We start from the raw sequence: 19,911 nt of genomic DNA on the forward strand, positions 1-19,911 counted from the left end.
AAAGCTGGATGTGGTCAAACAAGAGATGACAAGACTGAACATCGACATCTTAGGAATCAGTGAACTAAAATGGACAGGAATGGGTGAATTTAATTCAGATGACCATCAAGTATACTACTGCAGGCAAGAATCCCTCAGAAGAAATGGAGTAGCCTTCATAGTCAATAAAAGAGTAGGAAAAGCAGCACTGGGATACAATCTCCAAAATGACAGAATTATCTCAGTTCAAATCCAAGGCAAACCATTCAACATCACAATAGTCCAAGTCTATGCCCCAACCACTGGTGCTGAAGAGGCTGAAGTTGACCGGTTCTATGAAGCTCTACAACACCTTCTAGAATTAACACCAAAAAATGATGTCCTTATCAGCTTGGGGGATTGGAATGCTAAAGTAGGAAGCCAAAAGATAGCTGGAATAACAGGCAGGTTTGGCCTTGGAGTACAAAATGAAGCAGGGCACAGGCTGGTAGAATTCTGTCAAGAGAATATGATGGTCATAGTAAACACTCTTTTCCAACAACCCAAGAGACGACTCTACACATGGACATCACCAGACAGTCAACACAGAAATCAGATTGACTTTTGCTCTGCAGCAAAAGATGGAGAAGCTGTATACAGTCAGTAAAAACTAGGCCAGGAGCTGACTGTGGCTCAGCTCATGAGCTTCTTGTTGCAAAATTTAGGTTTAAATTGAAGAAAGTAGGGAAAAGCACTGGGTCACTCAGGTATGACCTAAATCATATCCCTGATGAATATACAGTAAAGGTGACAAATAGATTTAAGGAATTAGATCTGATAGACAGAGTGCCTGAAGAACTATGGACTGAGGTGCACAACATTGTCCAAGAGGTAACAACTAAAACCATCCCAAAGAAAAAGAAATGCAAGAAAGCAAAATGGCTGTCTGAGGAAGCTTTATAAATAGCTGAGGCAAGAAGGGAAGTGAAAGGCACGGGAGAAAGAGAATGATACACCCAACTGAATGCAGAATTCCAGAGAATAGCTAGAAGAGATAAGAATGCCTTCTTAAATGAACAGTGCAAAGAAATAGAAGAAAACAATAGAATAGGGAGGACCAGAGATCTCTTCAAGAAAATTGGAGATATGAAGGGAATGTTTCATGCAAAGATGGGCAAGGTAAAGAACCAAAATGGCAGGGGCCTAACAGAGGCAGATGAGTTTAAGAAGAGATGGCAAGATTACACAGAGGAACTGTACAAGAAAGAGCTTAACATCCCTGATAACCATGATGGGGTGGTCACTGACCTCGAGCCAGACATCCTGGAATGTGAAGTCAAATGGGCCTTCAGAAGTCTGAGCACATAATGAGAAAGGTGGGCCTAGATGAATCACCAGTTGGAATTAAGATTGCTGGGAGAAATATCAACAACCTCAAATATGCAGATGATACCACTCTAATGGCAGAAAGTGAAGAGGAGCTAAGGAGCCTCTTGATGCGGGTGAAGGAGGAGAGGGCAAAAGTTGGCTTGAAACTCAACATTAAGAAAACTAAGATTATGGCATCCGGTCCTCACACTTCCTGGCAAATGGATGGGGAACAAATGGAGGTAGTGACAGATTTTATTTTCCTGGGCTCCAAGATCACCGCATATGGGGACTGCAGCCAAGAAATTAAAAGACGCTTGCTCCTGGGGAGGAAAGCTATGGCAAATCTAGACAGCATACTAAAAAGCAGAGACATCACACTGCCAACAAAAGTGCGTATAGTCAAGGCTATGGTTTTCCCAGTTGCAATGTATGGCTGTGAAAATTGGACCATAAGGAAGGCAGAGCGCCGAAGAATTGAGGCTTTTGAATTGTAGTGTTGGTGGAGACTCCTGCAAGTCCCTTGGACAGCAAGGCTATCAGTCCTAGAGGAGATCAACCCTGACTGCTCTTTAGAAGGCCAGATACTGAAGCTGAAACTCAAATACTTTGGCCACCTAATAAGAAGGAAGGACTCACTGGAGAAGGCCCTAATGCTGGGAACAATTGACGGCAAAGGAGAAGGGGATGGCAGAGGATGAGGTGGCTAGATGGAGTCACTGAAGCAGTTGGTGTGAGCTTAAGTGGACTCCGGGGGATGGTGGAGGACAGGAAGGCCTGGAGGAATGTTGTGCATGGGGTCACGATGGGTCAGACACGACTTCCTGACTAACAACAACAAGGAGATGGAGTTCCATTTAAATGGGTGAAAAAATGGAGGAAGAAGGCTGCTTACTACCCACAGACTGAACTATGTGGTACAATGAACCCCCACAAACTGGGGGACAGAATGACACCCCGTCACCCCACCTGGGAGCCCCATGACAAAAGGGAAACGAGAAACAGACAAACTCAACTCCCCCATCACAAATCTGTCTGCCACTGCACCAGAACAAGAAAGAGGAAAAAAAGTAAAAGCTGGCAAGTGGCAAACCCACGTTTTCTGACCCACATGCTTCAAAAGACTCTGAAACTGGTGGGAGGGTCACTGAGGGAGGGAAGGGGAGACCAGACTCAAAGCTTTGCCTTTACAGGCCAGACACTTCACATTCCCACTTTACATTCCCCTCTCATTCCCCACTTTACATTCCTCAGAGCACTCCTGGGAAAAAAAGCACACTCCCCACCTCAAAAAGAAAAAGGCTTGGAAGGCCAAAAGAAGCACCACAAAAAGGCTGAAATGGGAATGCCCAATGCTGTACCCAAAATAAATAAATAAATAAATAGTTCCCATATGGAGCACATGCAAGTTTTCACTACCACAGTTTGCAAAGAACAAAGTTCTAGCAGCAGCTGGTAAAAAATGAGGTGCCCCCTAGTGATGGTGAGCTATAATGACTGCAAAATGATGTCTTGGTTACAACATTCAGCCTTACCACTGCTATGAATGTCTGCAACTTGCCTTCCTAGAAGAAAGGCAAAGGACGTATGAGCCGACTGTAGGCAAGCAACTTGCCCTCCTAGAGGAAAAGCTGAGTGTTGCTCAGTCGCAAAGTCGTGCCCAACTCTTCATGACCCCATGGACAACATTCCTCCAGGTTCTCCTGTCCTCCACCATCCCCCAGAGAACACCCAAGCCCACACCCACTGCCCCAGTGGCATCATCCAGCCCCCTCCATCTCTGCCATCCCCTTTTACCTTCAATCGTTCCCAGCATCAGGGTCTTCTCCAGGGAGTCCTTCCTTCTCATTAGGTGGCCAAAGTATTTGAGCTTCAGCTTCAGTACCTGACCTTCTAAAGAGCCGTCAGGGTGCTTCCCTTTCCTTGAGTTCCTTTAGGATTGACTGATTTGATCTTTTTGCAGTGCAAGGGACTCTCAAGAGTCTTCTCCAGCACCACAATTCAAAGGTCTCAATTCTTTGGCGCTCAACCTGCCTATGAGTCCTCTCACAGCCATACATTACAACTGGGAAAACTGTAGCTTTGAGTATAAGAACTTTTGTTGGCAGGATGACGTCTCTGCTTTTTAGTAGGCTGTCTAGATTTGCCATAGCTTTCCTCCCAAGGACAAACATCTTTTAATTTCTTGGCTGCAGTCACCATCTGCCGTGTCACTACCTCCATTTCTTCCCATCTATTGTCCACAAAATGATAGGACCAGATGCCATGATCTTAATTTTCTTAATGTTGAGTTTAAGTTCACCTTTTGCACTCTCCTCTTTCACCCTGATCAAGAGGCTTTTTAGTTCCTCTTCACTTTCTGCCATGAGAGTGGTATCATCTGCATATCTGAGGTTGTTGATATTTCTCCCAGCAATCTTAATTCCAACTGGTGATTCATCTAGCCCCACCTTTCTCATGATGTGCTGTGCATATAAATTAAATAGGCAGGGAGACAGTATACAGCCTTGCCACACTCCTTTATCAATTTTGAACCAATCAGTGGTTCCATGCCTAGTTCTAACTGTTGCTTCTTGACCCACATAGAGGTTTCTCAAGAGACAAATAACAAATGGTCTGATACCCCCATCTCTTTAAGAACTTGCCGCAATGTTTTGCAATCCACAAAGGCTTTAGCAGAGTCAATGAAGCAGAAGTAGATGTTTTTCTGGAACTCCCAAGCTTTCTCCATGATCCAGCATATGTTGGCAATTTGATCTTGAGTTCCTCTGCTCCTGCAAAACCCTGCTTATACTTTTGGTAGTTCTCGGTCCACATACTGCTGAAACCTATCTGGTAGGATTTTGAGCATACCTTTGGCTAGCAGGTGAAATGATGTATGGTAGTTTGAACATTCTTTGGCATTGCCCTTCTTTGGAATTGGAATGTAAACTGACCTTTTCCAATCCTGTGGCCACTGTTGAGTTTTCCAAATTTGCTGGCATATTGAGTGTAGCACTTTAACTGCATCATCTTTTAGGATTTTGAAGAGCTCAGCTGGAATACCATCTCCTCAACTAGCTTTGTTATTGCTAAGATTTCCTAAGGCCCATTTGACTTCACACTCCAGGATGTCTGGCTTGAGGTCAGGGAAAATACCATCATGGTTATCAGGGACGTTAAGCTCTTTCTTGTAGAGTTCCTCTGTGTAATCTTGCCACCTCTTCTGCCTCTGTTATAGCTCCCTGCCATTTTGGTCCTTTATCATGCCTGTCTTTGCATGAACCGTTCCCTTGATATCTCCAATTTTCTTGAAGAGATTTCTAGTCTTTCCCATTCTATTGTTTTCCTCTATGTCTCTACACTGTGCATTTAGGGTTGAGAAATTCAAGTCAGTGATAAGCAAAATCCCCTGGCAACTCACCCTAAAGGAGGGAGGAGTCCCAAAGGGATAGGAAACCTGAAAAAAAGACATTCTTACAGCACAAGAACAACTCATTTGAACAAAGTGTAACAATAGAAAACTAAAAAAAAAATCCTAATGACTCCATAAAACATTAGGATACAACTTAAAAGCTAAAAGAAAATGTACAGGAAGTGGAAAGGAGGTCAAGCCTCAAAAGAAGAGTATAAACAGACAGTAATAACTTGCAGGGACAGATTCAGGAAGCCTACAGTGAGCTACAGACTGAAAATAGTGAGCCATGCTAAAAATAATATAACCTTCTACAGCTACATACAAAAGAAAGAATAAACAAAAGAAAGGTATACAAGAACTCATCAAGAACAGCAAATTGATAACAAATGCCAAGGAAAAGACAGAGGTACTCAACTTCTATTTCAGCTCAGTCTTCTCCTGCAAAAGAATATATGACCTGCCTACAGAGGAAGAGATGCCAAATGAAAAGGAAGGATGGCAGCCTAAGATCAACAGATGAATGTCGTGAGAGGAGCCAGGGTCAGGCTTGATGGCCCAGGAGACCCCTTCTGACTCGCTCTGTTTCTGTGTTTCTAGACACATTCAAATCTCCGGAACCCATTGGCCTCCATCTTAGAGTGTGAAAGGAACTGGTGCAAGAGCTCTCTGAGCCACTATATATAATGTTGGAGAAATATTGGCAAACAGGGGAAGTGCCAGATGACTCGAGGAAGGCTACTGTGGACTCCATCTACAAGAAAGGGAAGAAAGACAAACTGGGGAACTATAAACCAGTTAGTCTAACTTCAATCTCTGGGAAAGTACTAGGGCAAATTAAAAAAATCAGTCTGTATACACCTTGAAGAAAATATAGTGATAAGCAGAAGTCTACAAGGATTTCTTAACAATAAATTATGCCAAACCAATCTAATCTCATTCTTTGAATGGGTTACTACCCAAATGGACAGAGGAAAAGCAATGGACATTATTCACCTAGATTGTTGCAAGGCCTTCAACAAAGTGCCCCATGACATCCTAATCAATAGATTAGCAAAATATGGCCTTGGCAGAACTAGCACTAAGTGGATCCAGAAGTGGCTTCAAATGGGTCACAGAGAGTGACCATCAATGGTAGCTTCTCCACATGGAGAAAGGTTATGAGTGAGGTACCACAGGTTCAGTCCTGGGACCGGTACTCTTCAATATCTGTATTAATGATCTTGATAAGGAAATCCAGGGAATAATTAAATTTGCAGATGATACTAAAATAGGTTGAAATAGCTAATACCCTGGGAGAGAAAAAGAGGATCCTGAGAGATGTAGACAAGCTTGAACACTGGTCAGCAAACAACAGAATTCAACAAGGAGAAATGCCTAGTTCTCTTCCTAGGCAAATAAATAAATAAAAATACCAACTGCCTAGATACAAGATGGGGAATACTTGGCTCAACAGCACCGAAAAGAGAAAAACCTTGGAGGTGTTGTAGAAAACAAGCTAAATATGAGCCAGCAGTGTGATGAAGCCGCAAAAAAGTCAACAATTATTTTGGGAAGCATAAACAGAGGTATCACTTCCAGAAATAGAGACGTTCCCCTCTATTCTGCACTAGTCAGACCTCACATGGAATACAGCATTCCATTTTGGGTGCCCAGGTTTAAAAAGGATGTTGATAATCTGGAGAGGGTTCAGAGAAGGGTAACAAAGATTACACAAGGCCTAGAAAATAAGCCTTATGATTAGAGGCTGAAAGAACTGGACCTGTTCAGCCTTAAGAAAAGACTATGAGGTGACATGGTTCGTAGCACTCTGCAAGTACCTCAAAGGCTGTCACAAAAAAGAAGGAAATGACCTATTCTCATTTATCCCACATTGTAGGACACGGAACAATAAACTTAACCTACAGTAGACCAGATGCAGGCTAGCCTCAAGGAAGAATTTCCTGACTGTGAGAGCAATACAACAGTGGAACCAGCTGCCAAGAGAACTTGTGTGTATTTCCATACTGGACGCATTCAAGAAGCAATTGGACAGATCAGGATGGTGTAACTGGCATCCTGCACTAGCAGGGGGTTGGATTTGCTGGCCTTCCCAGCCACTTCTGACCCAGCTGTTCTGTGAATCTGTGAAAAAAGGCTGTTATTTGGTTCAATATATATATGGTTTCCCACTGATGAAGACCATCAAGGTTGAAATGAGTCTGGGAAAGGGCATTGTCAAGGTGTACAGTCTGGAATACAAACTAGTTTTAACACTGTATATATGTAACATCAGAAGACAGTTTATATAATTTTTAAACTGCAGAATCGTAGCATAATAGTGTTTTCATTTTGGAGAGTACCTCTGCCAGACACTTAAACTAAACAATAGCTTGAAAAGGGGAAACTAAGACAATACAGGTTTGTGTTAATTAAAAGCATCCCATAAATTAAAGTTAAGGTATAGGCCTTCAACCCAAGTTAAGAGTTCAGCTTTTGATTAGCTTAAAGAAATAGTGGGTATATCTTTAAAAGAATATATTGAGCCAGCCTCAAAATGACTCAGTTGCTTGCCTTTCTAGGGAAGCTCAGACAACATCCATTATTTAATCCTCTACCCATTGTCTAAATAATATTTTTTTACAAATGTATTGGGGGTTCACTAACCTAAATTTTCACTCACTAGAAACTACTGCAGAACAGTAACAACCAACAAACCAAAATTTATTGTGCATTCACAGATCCATAAAAAAGAACAAATGGGACAATTAAAACAATAATTAAAGCACATACTTGACTAAAAGTACAATCTAACCCCCCTATAAAATACAATGCAAGTGAAATAATAATTTTGATAATAACTTAACTTTACATCAGCCAGAAAAATTTGATTTATTGACCATCCAGGGCATGGTAGGCAAGTGCGAGAGTGTCAGAGAAGGCAAGAGCCATGATGCTGAGAAACCGGATCTTTTCCTCTTGGCTAGGTTTCTAGCAGGGTCGTCAAAGGTGGAATGGTCAAAGCTTAGGTGCCAGCTGAAGATGAGAGCACCCTTTTCTAAAGAAACATTCACATCAGAATGGATATCTCCACATGGAGAAACTGAACAGCAACAACTGGGCAGAAGCAGTAGATGAAGATGACACTGGTAGAGGGCCTTTCATAGAAAACAGCAGAGATACTCAAACTAACTCTAGTTAGATGCAAAACTATGGAACAAAGTTCATGGTTAGATGCAAAACTATGGAACAAAGCAGAATTCAATGTTATGGGATATTTTAGTTTATGTAGGGAACAGAAACAAAGCAGAAGAATTCTGTGAAGCCAAGAATCTATTTAATGCAAATAAATACTTCACTCAATCATTCAAATGAATATACAAATGGGCACAGCTAATAAAGAAATTAAACTATGTAACTGGAAGCAGAGAAGAAGAAGCCATATTCTTGGCTGCCTAAACAAGACCAGTGTAATGGAAAGGGCTTTTGGGGGCTGGAGGAATGGCAGGGTTAAAGGCTGAAATTGGCTGTCAGGTGAGAAGAGTAGCAGACCCCCAGGTGTCTTCAATAAAGATAGGCTGGTGCTAGGTGCAGGAAGGAAAGGCCTTGAAAATTTATAGAATCAGATACTCTCCCGGGAGAGGGAGACCAGGAAGGAAGGAGAGAGATAAAGAGCCATAAAAATGAATGCCTTTGCAGACCTGGCTCTGGGGAGGGACAAAGGTGGAAAATTTTCCATGCCTCCTGGATCAAAGGGTTTTTTCTGCAGTCCTGGGAGAGGATAAAAAGCCTCAAGGAAGGGCAGTTTGGTGTGCCTTGTCAGGAGAAGAGACCTGGAGGTGGCCTGCCTGTGAGTTGCTGAGAAGACAACCCGATGGTAACTCTAAGGAGACCAGTTGGTGCAGCGAAGCAGTGTGTTAAGCTTTAGCTTAGTCAGTATTTGTTGTTTCAGTGTCTGGCATGGTCAAAAGATGCTTAACAGGGGAGAAGCCTCTGGAAACTGCATTGTTGTTGACCTCATCCTTAACCCTTACCCTACTCTTGAGTAGCTGAAGTATTTGCAGTTTCCTTTAATGTGATTTTATTGTAGTCTAATAAAGATTCCTCCCCCCCCCCACCCAAGTCTTGGGTCCTGTGTGTGAATCCAGTGCAGTTTGGCTCCTTAGGGAATGAACGTGTGCTATTCGGGCCCCAGTGGCTGCTAAGAGGGGGGAACTCTTCACAGTGTGGTTCAGGGGGTATTTCGCCCAACTGTTACAACCAGGAACAGATTGTGGTAATGATCACAAACTCAAAATATAAAAAATCAGCTACATAGAAACAGAGTCAAGTCATAAGGGACCTCCTGGGTCATCTAGTCTGACCCCTGGCTCCAGCTGGCTCCACTCATGACATGCCTACCATGTGCATGTCCAGCCTATCCTTGACCATACTCGCCAATGGGGGTTCAACCACCTCCCACAGAATCCATACCCTAGGGGTCCTAACTGTCAGGAAGTACTTCCTGGCATCCAAATTGAACCTTGGTTCCCTCAGCTTTGCTCCACTGGAACATGTTCTGCCGTCCCCCACAGAGGAAAATGGGTATCTACCCATCTCCATGTGATTCCCCCCTCATGTACCTATATGATGCTAACAGATCCCCTTGAAGTCTCCTCTTCTCCAGGCTGAAAAGACCCAGCACCCTCAGTCTCGCCTCATACAGCTTTCCCCGCAATCCCATCACCATCCTTGCAGTCCTGCTGCACCAATTTTAACCTGATTATTTCCTTCCTGTAATGAGGGGCCCAAAACTGAACACAATGTTGTGTTCCAGTTGTACAGAGTGGCAGCAATACCTCTCTCGATCTAGAAGCCACACTTCTGACTATGCATCCTAGGGTGACATTTGCCCTCTTGACCACCATATCACACTGCTAACTCATGTTTAATCTGCAATCCACAAGTACCCCAAGATCCCTTTCACAAATCCTGCTCTTCAGCCACTTGTCCCCTAACCTTAACACTTCACGCCATCCTGTTGTCCCCTGCCAACTTCCATGGTCTGTCCAGATCCTCCTGGATCCAGATTACCTGCTCCTCAGTTGTGGTCGCTGCCCCCATTTTAATGTTGTCTGTGAATCTGATCAGCAGACTGGTCACCCTGTCTTCCAGGTCATTGAACAGGATTGGTCGCAGGAGAGAGCCCTGAGGGACCCTGCTCATCACCAGCCTCCATCCCGATGATTCCATTCTAATGGTTACTCTCTGCTTTCGGTCCTCTAACCATGTCCTAATCCATCGGACAGTGCATTGGTCTATCCCAAAGTTCCTCAGTTTCTCAACCAGGATATCATGGGGCACATTGTCAAAGGCCTTGCTGAAATCCAGGTAAACCCCATCCATCCACTGCGTCCCCTCCATCTAGCCACCTCAAAAACCTGTCATAGAATTTCACAAGTTTCGTCTGGCAGGACCTGTTTTTGCAGAAGTCATGTTGCGTGGCCCCCAACCTCCCTTCCCTATCTAGGGTTTTCAGAGCACGTTTCCTATTATGAACCTTTCCATTGTCTTTCCCAGAATGGACTTAAGACCACCAAATGCCCTTCCCTATCTAGGGTTACTAGATCTCTTGCTTTTATGAGCCTTTCCATTGACTTTCCCAGAAGTGACCTAAGGCTAACCAATCTGTAATTCCCCTTGTCCCTTCTACTACCTTAATGAAAATGGGGACTACTGATGCCATCCTCCAGTACTCTAGAATCTCACCCATTCTTCTCTAGGCCTCAAAAATGGAGGCCAAATGGGTGAGAGTACCCCTGCCAACTCCTGAAGTCCCCTCAAGTGTAACCCGTCAGGGCTCAGTGCCTTTGTGATGTCCAGTGCCCTGAGGGGCCCCTCAACTTCTAGGGGTGGTAGCTGATAAAGATTGCTAACAGAAGCATAGTGCCAAAATACAACTAAAATACCATTCCTGAGGAATGTAAGTTATTTATTTATAAAGAATAAATATGCATTACTGAACTTAATTGATCATAAACCAGAAGTACTGTGGTATGAAACTAGACACTCTTTCAGGGAAATATGCAGAAAGATAGTTTCTGTTGCAAAAAGGAAGAAAATACTTAGATGGATGATAAAAGAAACAGTCACAATTGCTAAGGACAGGTTAAGAGCAAAAGCAAATGATGAGAGAAAGAAAGTCAGAGTCCTGAATGCAACTTTTAGGGAGACAAAAAGAACCATTTGACTTGCCAGTGCAAATAAGTAGAAAATAAGAGGGAAATCAAATTAGGAATGCTGAAAGATTGACTCAGTCCAAATGCTAACAAGAACATGCCAAAAAAGATGGAAAACAAAACATATGCTCCACAGATTGGAAAAGAACAATATACCTTCTAGTCTCCAGAAAAAGAGAAGCAGCAATTAAGACCACAGCCCTAATATCCCATGCAAGGAAAGTGATGCTCAAGGTTTTGCAGAAAAGGATTTTACTTTATATGAAGTGAAAAATGCCTGAAGTTAAAGCTGAGTTTCAAAAGGGAAGAGGCACTTGAGAGCATATCACAAATATATGTTGGCTGCTAGAAGAGCACCAAATTGTTACAGGAGGAGATCAGTATATGCTTTATGGACTACAGCAAAGCCTTTGACTTTGACAATCTCAAGAAACTATGGATAGTCCCACAGGAAATATGGGTACCTCAGTAACTGATTCTCCTGTATTGTGAACAACAGAATATGGAGAAACAGAATTGTTTCCTATAGGCAAAGGCATCAGACAATGGTGTATTTTATCCCCCTATCTGCTCAGTCTGTACACAGAACATAAGAAAAACAGGATTAGGATCAGAGGAAGAAGTGAAAGTTGGATGAAGTTAGAACAATAATTTACGATATGTAGCTGATACCATATTACTGGCAGAAAGCAGCAATGAATTGAAATGACTCCTGATGAAAGTGAAAGATGAAAGTGTAAAAGGAAGACTAAAGCTGAATATTATGAAAAAAAAATGACTACAGAAGAATTATAAGACTTTAATGTCAACAATGAAGAAATTGAAATTGTGAAAGATCTTACATACCTTGGCTCAATAGTCAGTTCAAAGGAAAATTGCAGCCAAGAAAGCAGAAGCAAACTGAGACTTGGAAAGGCAGCAATGAAGGCTCTGGAAACAATTATCAAGTGCAACGACATTTCAGTGGAGACCGAGGTCAAGATCACCCACATTAATGTATTCCTAAATACAATAAGTGAAAGATGGTGTGAAATGTGGTGTGAAAAAGGTGTGAACGATCAACAGTGAAGAAAGCTGACAAAAGAAAATTGAAATGCAATTGAAACATGGTGCTGCAGGAGAATTTTGCAAATACCCTGTACTGGTGGAAAGACAAAAATGCAGTTCCTAGATCAAATTAAGCCAGAACTTTCTCCAGAAGCAAAAAGGACAACACTGAATCTCTTGTACTTCAGACACGTAATGAGAAGGCAAGACTCACTGAAGTAGACCATAATGCTATGAAAAACTTAAGGCAGAAAAAGAAGAGAAAGAACAACTATGAGATGGATTGATTCTATACAGGAAGGCACAGACTTGTACTTACAAGAATTGAGACAATTTGACAGGATATTGTAAGAATATATTATAATCTTCATCGTGGAGACTACATTAAAGAATGCCATATGAATTTGACTAGTTCATTGCACAGTGATAAAACCAATCTTCATATGGAATACCTTGACCCTTCAAGAACTGCAGAAGGGAGGCAATTAAACCTGGCCCTAGAAAAATATAGTAATATTTATGGACAGGCAAATTATAGACTAGTTTTTGAAGCGCACTTTCTCTCCTCTTCTTCCTCTTCTAAACAAGACCCTCTAATCCCGGATGAGCCCTTTTTTTTGGCTCTTGGCAGAGCAGCGCAGCAGCAGAGGCAGAGGCTGGGACAGAATGCTGAGAGTGGAGAGGGGACTGGTGGAGGCAAGGTAGGAGCTGGGCAGAGAAGCGGAGGGACAGAAGCAGTGGAGAGGAAGAGAGGCGAGGCCAGAAGGGCCAGGAGAAACTAGAGGGGAGTGGCCTGAGAGGCTTATATGGTGGTGCTCAGCCATTGGCAGTGCCAACGGATGTGGCACCAATAGCGAGGTCCCTTGTCTGCATCCCTTCGCTGCAGCTGGGGCTGCCGGAGGACACCCTTCCCTGGGGGCAGGTTTTTTTGTGTTTTGTTTTGTTCTTTCCCGAAGCGTGATCTGGAGCTGGAAAAGAGGTTCTCTCCACTTGGGGAGGCTGAGGCTGATGAGGCCATGGGAGACCAGTGGGGCCCCCAGCTTGGGACCCCAAGCAGCAAGGGGGCCGCTGCAGGAGAGGCGAGGGCCAGGGCCAGGGCACCACCAGGAAGAGACGGCAGCGGGTGATCATCATCGGGGACTCCCTGCTGAGGGCACTGAAGTGGCAGTGTGCCACCCCAAATTTGGGGCGAGGGAGGTCTCTTGCCTGCCAAATACACGTATCTGGCATGTGAAGGATAGAGTGGAGCGTCTTGTTTGCTCCGGGGGTCACCAGCCACTGCTGGGGATCCATGTGGGCACAAATGACATAGCTAGTCAGGGTGTGGGCAGGATCACCAAGGATTTTGAGGCCTTGGGGAAGAAACTCAGGGAGCTAAAGGCCCAAGTAGCCCTCTCATCTATCTTACCAATCCGTGCATTTGGGCCAGGCAGGGATATGAGGGTCGCTGAGATGAAGGACTGGCTTAGGGTGTGGTGCCAGAAGGAACACTTCGGGTTCCTTGACCACAGCACCTGCTTTCTTGCCAATGGACCTCTGGCAAGGAACAGGTTGCACCTCACAGGGATGGGGAAAAGGTCGTTTGGAAATGTTCTAGTAAACTCTGTCCAGAAGACTTTAAACTGAGCCAGGCGGTGGGGAGGTGGGTTCAGGCCCCCCAGAAACTTGTCCTCACTGGACAAGTATGGGGAGAGGATCAGGGCTCTAGGAACATGGTGACAGAGGTACTGCAGGGGCTGAGAGGATTCCGATGAAGAGAGGGCAGGTATCAGGGTAGATGGGAGTAAGGAGGAGGCTGGGGACTCTCAAAAAAGGAAGCGGTAGGAAGGAGTTGAGGTGCATGTACACCAATGCTAGGAGCATGGATAATAAGCAGAAAAAGCTTGACGCTCTCCTGGGAATAGGAGGGTATGACCTGGTGGGAATCACAGAAACTTGGTGGGATGAAAGGCAAGACTGGACTGTAAACATAGAGGGGAATCACCTGTTTATAAAGGACAGGAAGGGAAGGAGGGGTGGGGACATAGCTTTATATGTCAGGGAAGGGATAGGATGGAGTGAGATAGAATGCAGCACAGATGGGGATTCGGTAGAGGCAGTCTGGGTGAAACTAAGGGGTTTTGACAGGGAGAGGGACCTGACAGTGGGGGTATGTTATTGCCCTCCAGGTCAACTTGAGACCCTGGATGATGTCCTGACAGATCAGGTTTTAAGCATATCTCAGGAGACGGACACAGTAATTATGGGAGACTTCAGTCTCCCGGATATTACTGGGGAGACTCACTCAGCGGTGACAGCCAGGTCACATCGCTTCCTAGAAGCTATAGAGGGAGGGTTTTTCACACAGAGGGTCCGAGGGGAGACCATGGGGTGGGGAGCATCCTTGACTTGGTCTTGACCAATAGGGAGGAGCTGATAAATGAAGTACAGATTAGGGGAGCTCTGGATGCGAGTGATCATTCCATACTTTGCTTTGAGACCAGGGGAATGGGGACGTGCAGCAGGTCGAGTACTAGAAGCTGGTATTTCAAGAGGGCCAACTTTGGTGAACTGAAGGCCAGACTGGGGAAAGTCTCCTGGGATAGGTTAGTGGAAGGCAAGCGAGCTGAGGAGGGGTGGATGGAACTCAAAAGGGAGGTTTTGGAGGTGCAAGCCTTGACGATACCTCTAGTTAGTAAGGTGGGGAGGCGAAGGAGAGCGCTGCCATGGATGTGAACGGAGGTGGTTAGAGGGATTAGTCGCAAGAGGAACTTCACATACTTCACATACCTGGGTACTGGGGCAAATAGATAAAAGGGTATACTGGGAGAAGGGGGCTCATTGCAGAATGATTCTTCGCAAGGCTAAGGCTGATTACGAGCTGAGGCTTGCAAAGAATATCAGCAGCCACAAAAAGGGCTTCTATCAGCATGTAAATAGGAAGAGGGAGGGGAGACAAGTAGTGGGACTGCTAAATAAAGAGGAAGGAGATCCAGTGACTGATACGAGGGAACAGGCACAGATTCTAAATGACTATTTTGCCTCTGTGTTTTTCCCAAAGCAGGATGGGGGAGATCCACATGGGAGATTAGATTAGGCCGGGTTCTTAGGGGCACAGATTAGCGTCACCCCCTTAGAAGTCAAGGGGCTCCTCAGGCCATTGGACATTGCAAATGCACCCGAGAGTACTTTGAGAGTTAGCAGGGGTTCTCTCACGGCCGCTGGTGGTGTCAGTGGTCCCAGTTTTCAAAAAGGGTAGTAGAAGGGACATGGGGGAATTACAGAGCAGTTAGCCTTACGTCCATTGTAGGAAAAACAATGGAAAGGCTCACTAGCGAGAGAGCTAGTGATGCTAGATAGGGAAGGGAGGCTGGTGGCCACACAACACGGTTTCTGCAAAAACAGGTCCTGCCAGACAAACCTTGTGCAATTCTAAGGTAAGATTTCGAGGTGGCTAGATGGAGGGGTGCAGTGGATGTGGTTTACCTGGATTTCAGCAAGGCCTTTGACAAAGTGCCCCATGATATGGTGAGAGGTCATTGAGGCCCCATCGGTGAGGGTGTTCAAAGATAGGCTAGACATGCACATGGTATGCATGTCATGAGCAATCAAGTCTTCCCTGACTAAGTAACTTAGTTTTTCAGAGAAATAACCCCAAAACAACAATATTAAAAGGAATTATGCATTTAGAAATTCAACAGGAATGCTAACATATGGTACTGAGTATCACATGTGTATTCGATAAAGAAAACTCTACAGTTTACCCCCACTCCCAAAAAAAGTGTGGCTAAAAGAATACAGCTTATAACCAAGCACCAAGAAGCATGGCAGGTGAGTTTAACATTACCTTGTTCCTACAGTGCAAGTGCAAATCTATTTTTTCCTAGGTAAACATGTAGACTGAATGGAGATGAGTAAATATAGAGGTGACTGTGGGGTTGTAGAAAACTGATAATGAACAACTTATCTCCACATACATCTCTCCTTTTTTAAAGCAGACTTTCCCAACCTGATGCCCTTCAGATGTGTTGGATTAGAACTCCTAATTGTGCCAGTCAAATATAGCTATTAGCATAATCTTTCCCAGAATTACAATAAAACAAATGCAGTCCACCAAGGAACTCAAAAGCATGTGCAGCACTTTAAACAGACTATCTTTAAACCAAATGAAGAAACAATTAATGAATCTGGAATACCTATCAAGGCAGTTTTACAAACTCCAAAGTTAGTTCTCAGTACACAGCATAGGTTTCCTGCTTACTGAACGTATGATGTATGGTTTTGGGGACTAATACGGATACTTTTTAATGTTCTCAGTCCTGACCAAGAGCAGAGCAAGACCAAATAATACAAAGATTATTTCAACCTTTTATAATGATTTTCTTTTTATTCTCCATACCATGCTAGAAGAACATTGATTCTGGGGGGAGGGTGCAGTGATACTTTTTTTTTTTTTTTTTTGGAGATGTATAAATGGCTTCCAGTTCAGCAAGGAAGGAAGCATTGATGGTACACTGATTTCAACATGGCAGTTAAAACAACAACAAAATTTTCAGGAGGGTGTGGATGACAGAAAGAATTTTCAGTTCCTCCAGACCAAACTGAGGAAACAGGAGGAATCACAACTTTGTTATTTTATTCAGAACCAAAAATTAACAAAAAAAAGGACTTTGAATTTCTTCATTTGTTAACTTGATAAAGACGCAGCTTTGTAAAAACAGATACTCTAATGTTATTGGAGTATGACACTTGAGTTTCTATTTTGCAATTTCTAGAATCCTTACATTATGTGAAAAAATTCCAAATGCTTGGCAAATTAATCCAATATTATTTTAGAAAAGAGTACTCTTAGGGACAATCCAACAGTCATTGGTGTATGTGTCCTGCATTGAGAACACTATATCTGGAAAGGCAAATAAAAGATGTGTTAAATCAATAAAGTCCCTGTCTCACCAATAGCAGATATTCAATTGTGACAGTTTAAATAATTTGCAGAATTATATTTAAATATTTATAAATAAATACCTGGTATATTTCTATAGGCCTTGTTTCCATGTTTAGATCCCAAACTTTGACAGTGAGGTAATCCCTTGCTAAAATATATCGTCCACTGTGACTGAATTTGACATCTGACACAGAAGAAATAATTTCAGAGAAAAATGAGCGGTTACTGGGGTCTTCTGGTTCTTCAAAAACTGGTGAAGCAAAAAATAGGAAAATGTGAATATTACCTTGAGAGCTTTTATACACAGTTGTTCTTTATATTTTACTGGAACATTTTCAAATTAATTAAAAGAAACAGAGAAACAGAACGAGTCAGAAGGGGTCTCTCGGGCCATCTAGTCTGACCCCTGGCTCCAGCCGGCTCCGCTCATGACATGCCCACCATGTGCATGTCCAGCCTATCCTTGAACACCCTCACCGATGGGGCCTCAACCACATTCTGTGGAAGCCCATTCCATACCCTCAGGGTCCTAACAGTCAGGAAGTGCTTCCTGGCATCTAAATGGAACCTTAGTTCCCTGAACTTTGCTCTGTTGGAGCGTGCCCTGCCATCCCCTGCAGGAGAGGTCTCAACCCACCTCCATGTGACATCCCCTCACATACCTGTATGTTGCCAACATATCCCCTCTGAGTCTCCTCTTCTCCAGGCTGAAGAGACCTAGTTCCCTCAGTCACACCTCATATGACATCCTCTGCAAGCCGGCCTCCAACCTTGTGGCCCTACCCTGCACTGACTCTAACCTGGCTATATCCTTCCTGTAATGAGGGGCCCAAAACAGAATGCAATACTGCAGTTGCGGACGCACCAGAGTCGTATAGAGTGGTAGTAATACCTCTCTTGATCTAGAAGCCACACTTCTGGCTATGCAACCAACGGTGGTGTTTGCCCTCTTTTTTCCTTTAATAAGTTTTATTATTATTTTTCTACCAACTAAGAAAAAGAAACTAAAAACCATCAATCATCAGAAACACCAGACCTACTGGGTCAGCCCCCCCATACTTTTTTTTGTTAGTAATCCAGAAACATATTTAAATCCAATATGTCCAAGATCTTTTTTAATATCAGTTCATTGGTAGGTGGTTCTTCACTCCTCCAATGTTGGGCAAATGCAATCCTCACCACAGTAATTACATGTAGAATCAAATACATTGCTTGATTATCAACATCATCAGGCACAATGCCTAATAAGAACACTTAAGGTTTAAAGATTAAAGGTTTTTGTAACATTCCCTCAAGCCATTTATGTATTTTAGCCCAGTATTTTTTGCCTTATCACACGTCCACCACATATGATAAAAAATATTTGCATTTCCAACATCCATTTGACATATTTGGAAACATCTTAGCTAATCTATTTGGTGATAGATACCATCTATAAAACATTTTATAAAGATTTTCTTTATATGAGGTTGCTAATGTTACTTTAATATTTCTTTCCCACAGCTTTTGCCATTTCATCATTCGCCCTCTTAACCACTGCATCACACAGCTGACTCATGTTTAGCACCCCGAGGTCCATTTCACAAGTGCTGCTCTCCAGCCACTTTTCCCCTAACCTATATTTATGACACCCAGCTGCCCCAGCTGCAAGACATTGCACTTACCCACACTGAACGCCATCCTGTTGTCTCCTGCCCACTTCCATAGTCTGTCCAGATCCTTTTAGATCTGGAGCACCTGCTCCTCAGTTGTGGCCACTGCTCCAGTTTTAGTATCAACTGTCACTTTGATCAGCAGACTGTTCACCTCTTCTTCCATGTTATTGATGAAAAGATTAAACAGGATCGGCCCCAGGACAGAGCCCTGGGGGACCTTGCTTGTCACTGGCTACCATCCCGATGATTCCCCTCTAATGGTTACCTTCTGCTTTCAGTCAGTCAACCATGCCCTAATCCACCAGACAGTACTTTGGCCTATCCTAAAACCCCTCAGTTTCTCCACCAGGATATCATGGGGCACTTTGTCAAAGGTCTTGCTGAAATCCAGGCAGACCACATCCACCGCATCCCCTCCATCTAGCCACCTCGAAACCTTGTCGTAGAATTCCACAAGGTTTGTCTGGCAGGACCTGTTTCTGCGGAAGCTGTGTTGTGTGGCTGCTAGCTTCCCTTCCCTATCTAGCATCATTAGTTCTCTCACTATTAGGACCCTTTCCATTGTTTTTCCAACAATGGACATAAGGCTAACTGGTCTGTAATTCCCCCTGTCCCTTCTACTACCTTTTTGAAAATTGTAGCCTTCCACTCCTCTGGAATTTCACCCGTTCTCCATGAGGCATCAAAAATGGAGGCCAGTGGCCATGCGAGAACCCCTGCCAACTCTCGAAGTAAACACGGGTGTAACCTGTCAGCGTCTGGCACATTTGGAACGTCCAATGCCCTGAGGAGACCCTCAACTTCTAGGGGAGTGACTCTTATCTGTGCCCCTATGACCCCAGCCTCATCTAATCTCCCGTGTGGATCTACCCCATCCTGCCTTGGGGAAAACACAGAGGCAAAATACTCATTTAGCATCTGTGCCTGTTCCCTCATATCAGTCACTGAATCTCTTTCCTCCTTAATTAGTGGTCCCACCACTTGTCTCCCCTTCCTCTTCCTATTTACATGCTGAAAGAAGCCCTTTTTGTTGCTGCTGATATTCTTTGCATGTCTCAGCTCATGATCAGCCTTAGCCTTGCAAAGAATCCTTCTGCAATGGGCCTCCTCCTCCCAGTATACCCTTTTGTCTATTTGCTCCAATACCCATTTCCTACATAGGTTCCTCTTGTGTCTAATCCTTCTAACCACCTCCTTTCACATCCATGGCGGCGCTCTCCTTCGCCTCCCCACCTTACTAACTAGAGATATTGTCAAGGCTTGCACCTCCAAAACCTCCCTTTTGAGTTACATCCACCCTCAACTCTCTTGCCTTCCAGAAACTTATCCCAGGAGACTTTCCCCAGTCTGGCCTTCAGTTGGCCAAAG

At 43.8% G+C, this 19,911-nt stretch overlaps 1 protein-coding gene across 2 annotated transcripts in view; it reads right to left on the reverse strand.

The window, feature by feature from the left end:
- PPP2R2C (protein phosphatase 2 regulatory subunit Bgamma) overlaps positions 1-19,911 on the reverse strand; it is a 212,042-nt gene that overhangs the window by 10,770 nt on the left and 181,361 nt on the right. For both annotated transcript variants that reach the window (XM_044417785.1, XM_044417784.1), the window contains exon 7: positions 16,969-17,138. In XM_044417785.1, coding sequence (XP_044273720.1) covers positions 16,969-17,138 — 170 coding nt within the window. The remainder of the gene's footprint in view (positions 1-16,968; positions 17,139-19,911) is intronic.

This window comes from Varanus komodoensis, unplaced genomic scaffold, assembly GCF_004798865.1.
Source record: "Varanus komodoensis strain SLA01 unplaced genomic scaffold, ASM479886v1 scaffold9, whole genome shotgun sequence".
NCBI classification, from domain to species: domain Eukaryota; kingdom Metazoa; phylum Chordata; class Lepidosauria; order Squamata; family Varanidae; genus Varanus; species Varanus komodoensis.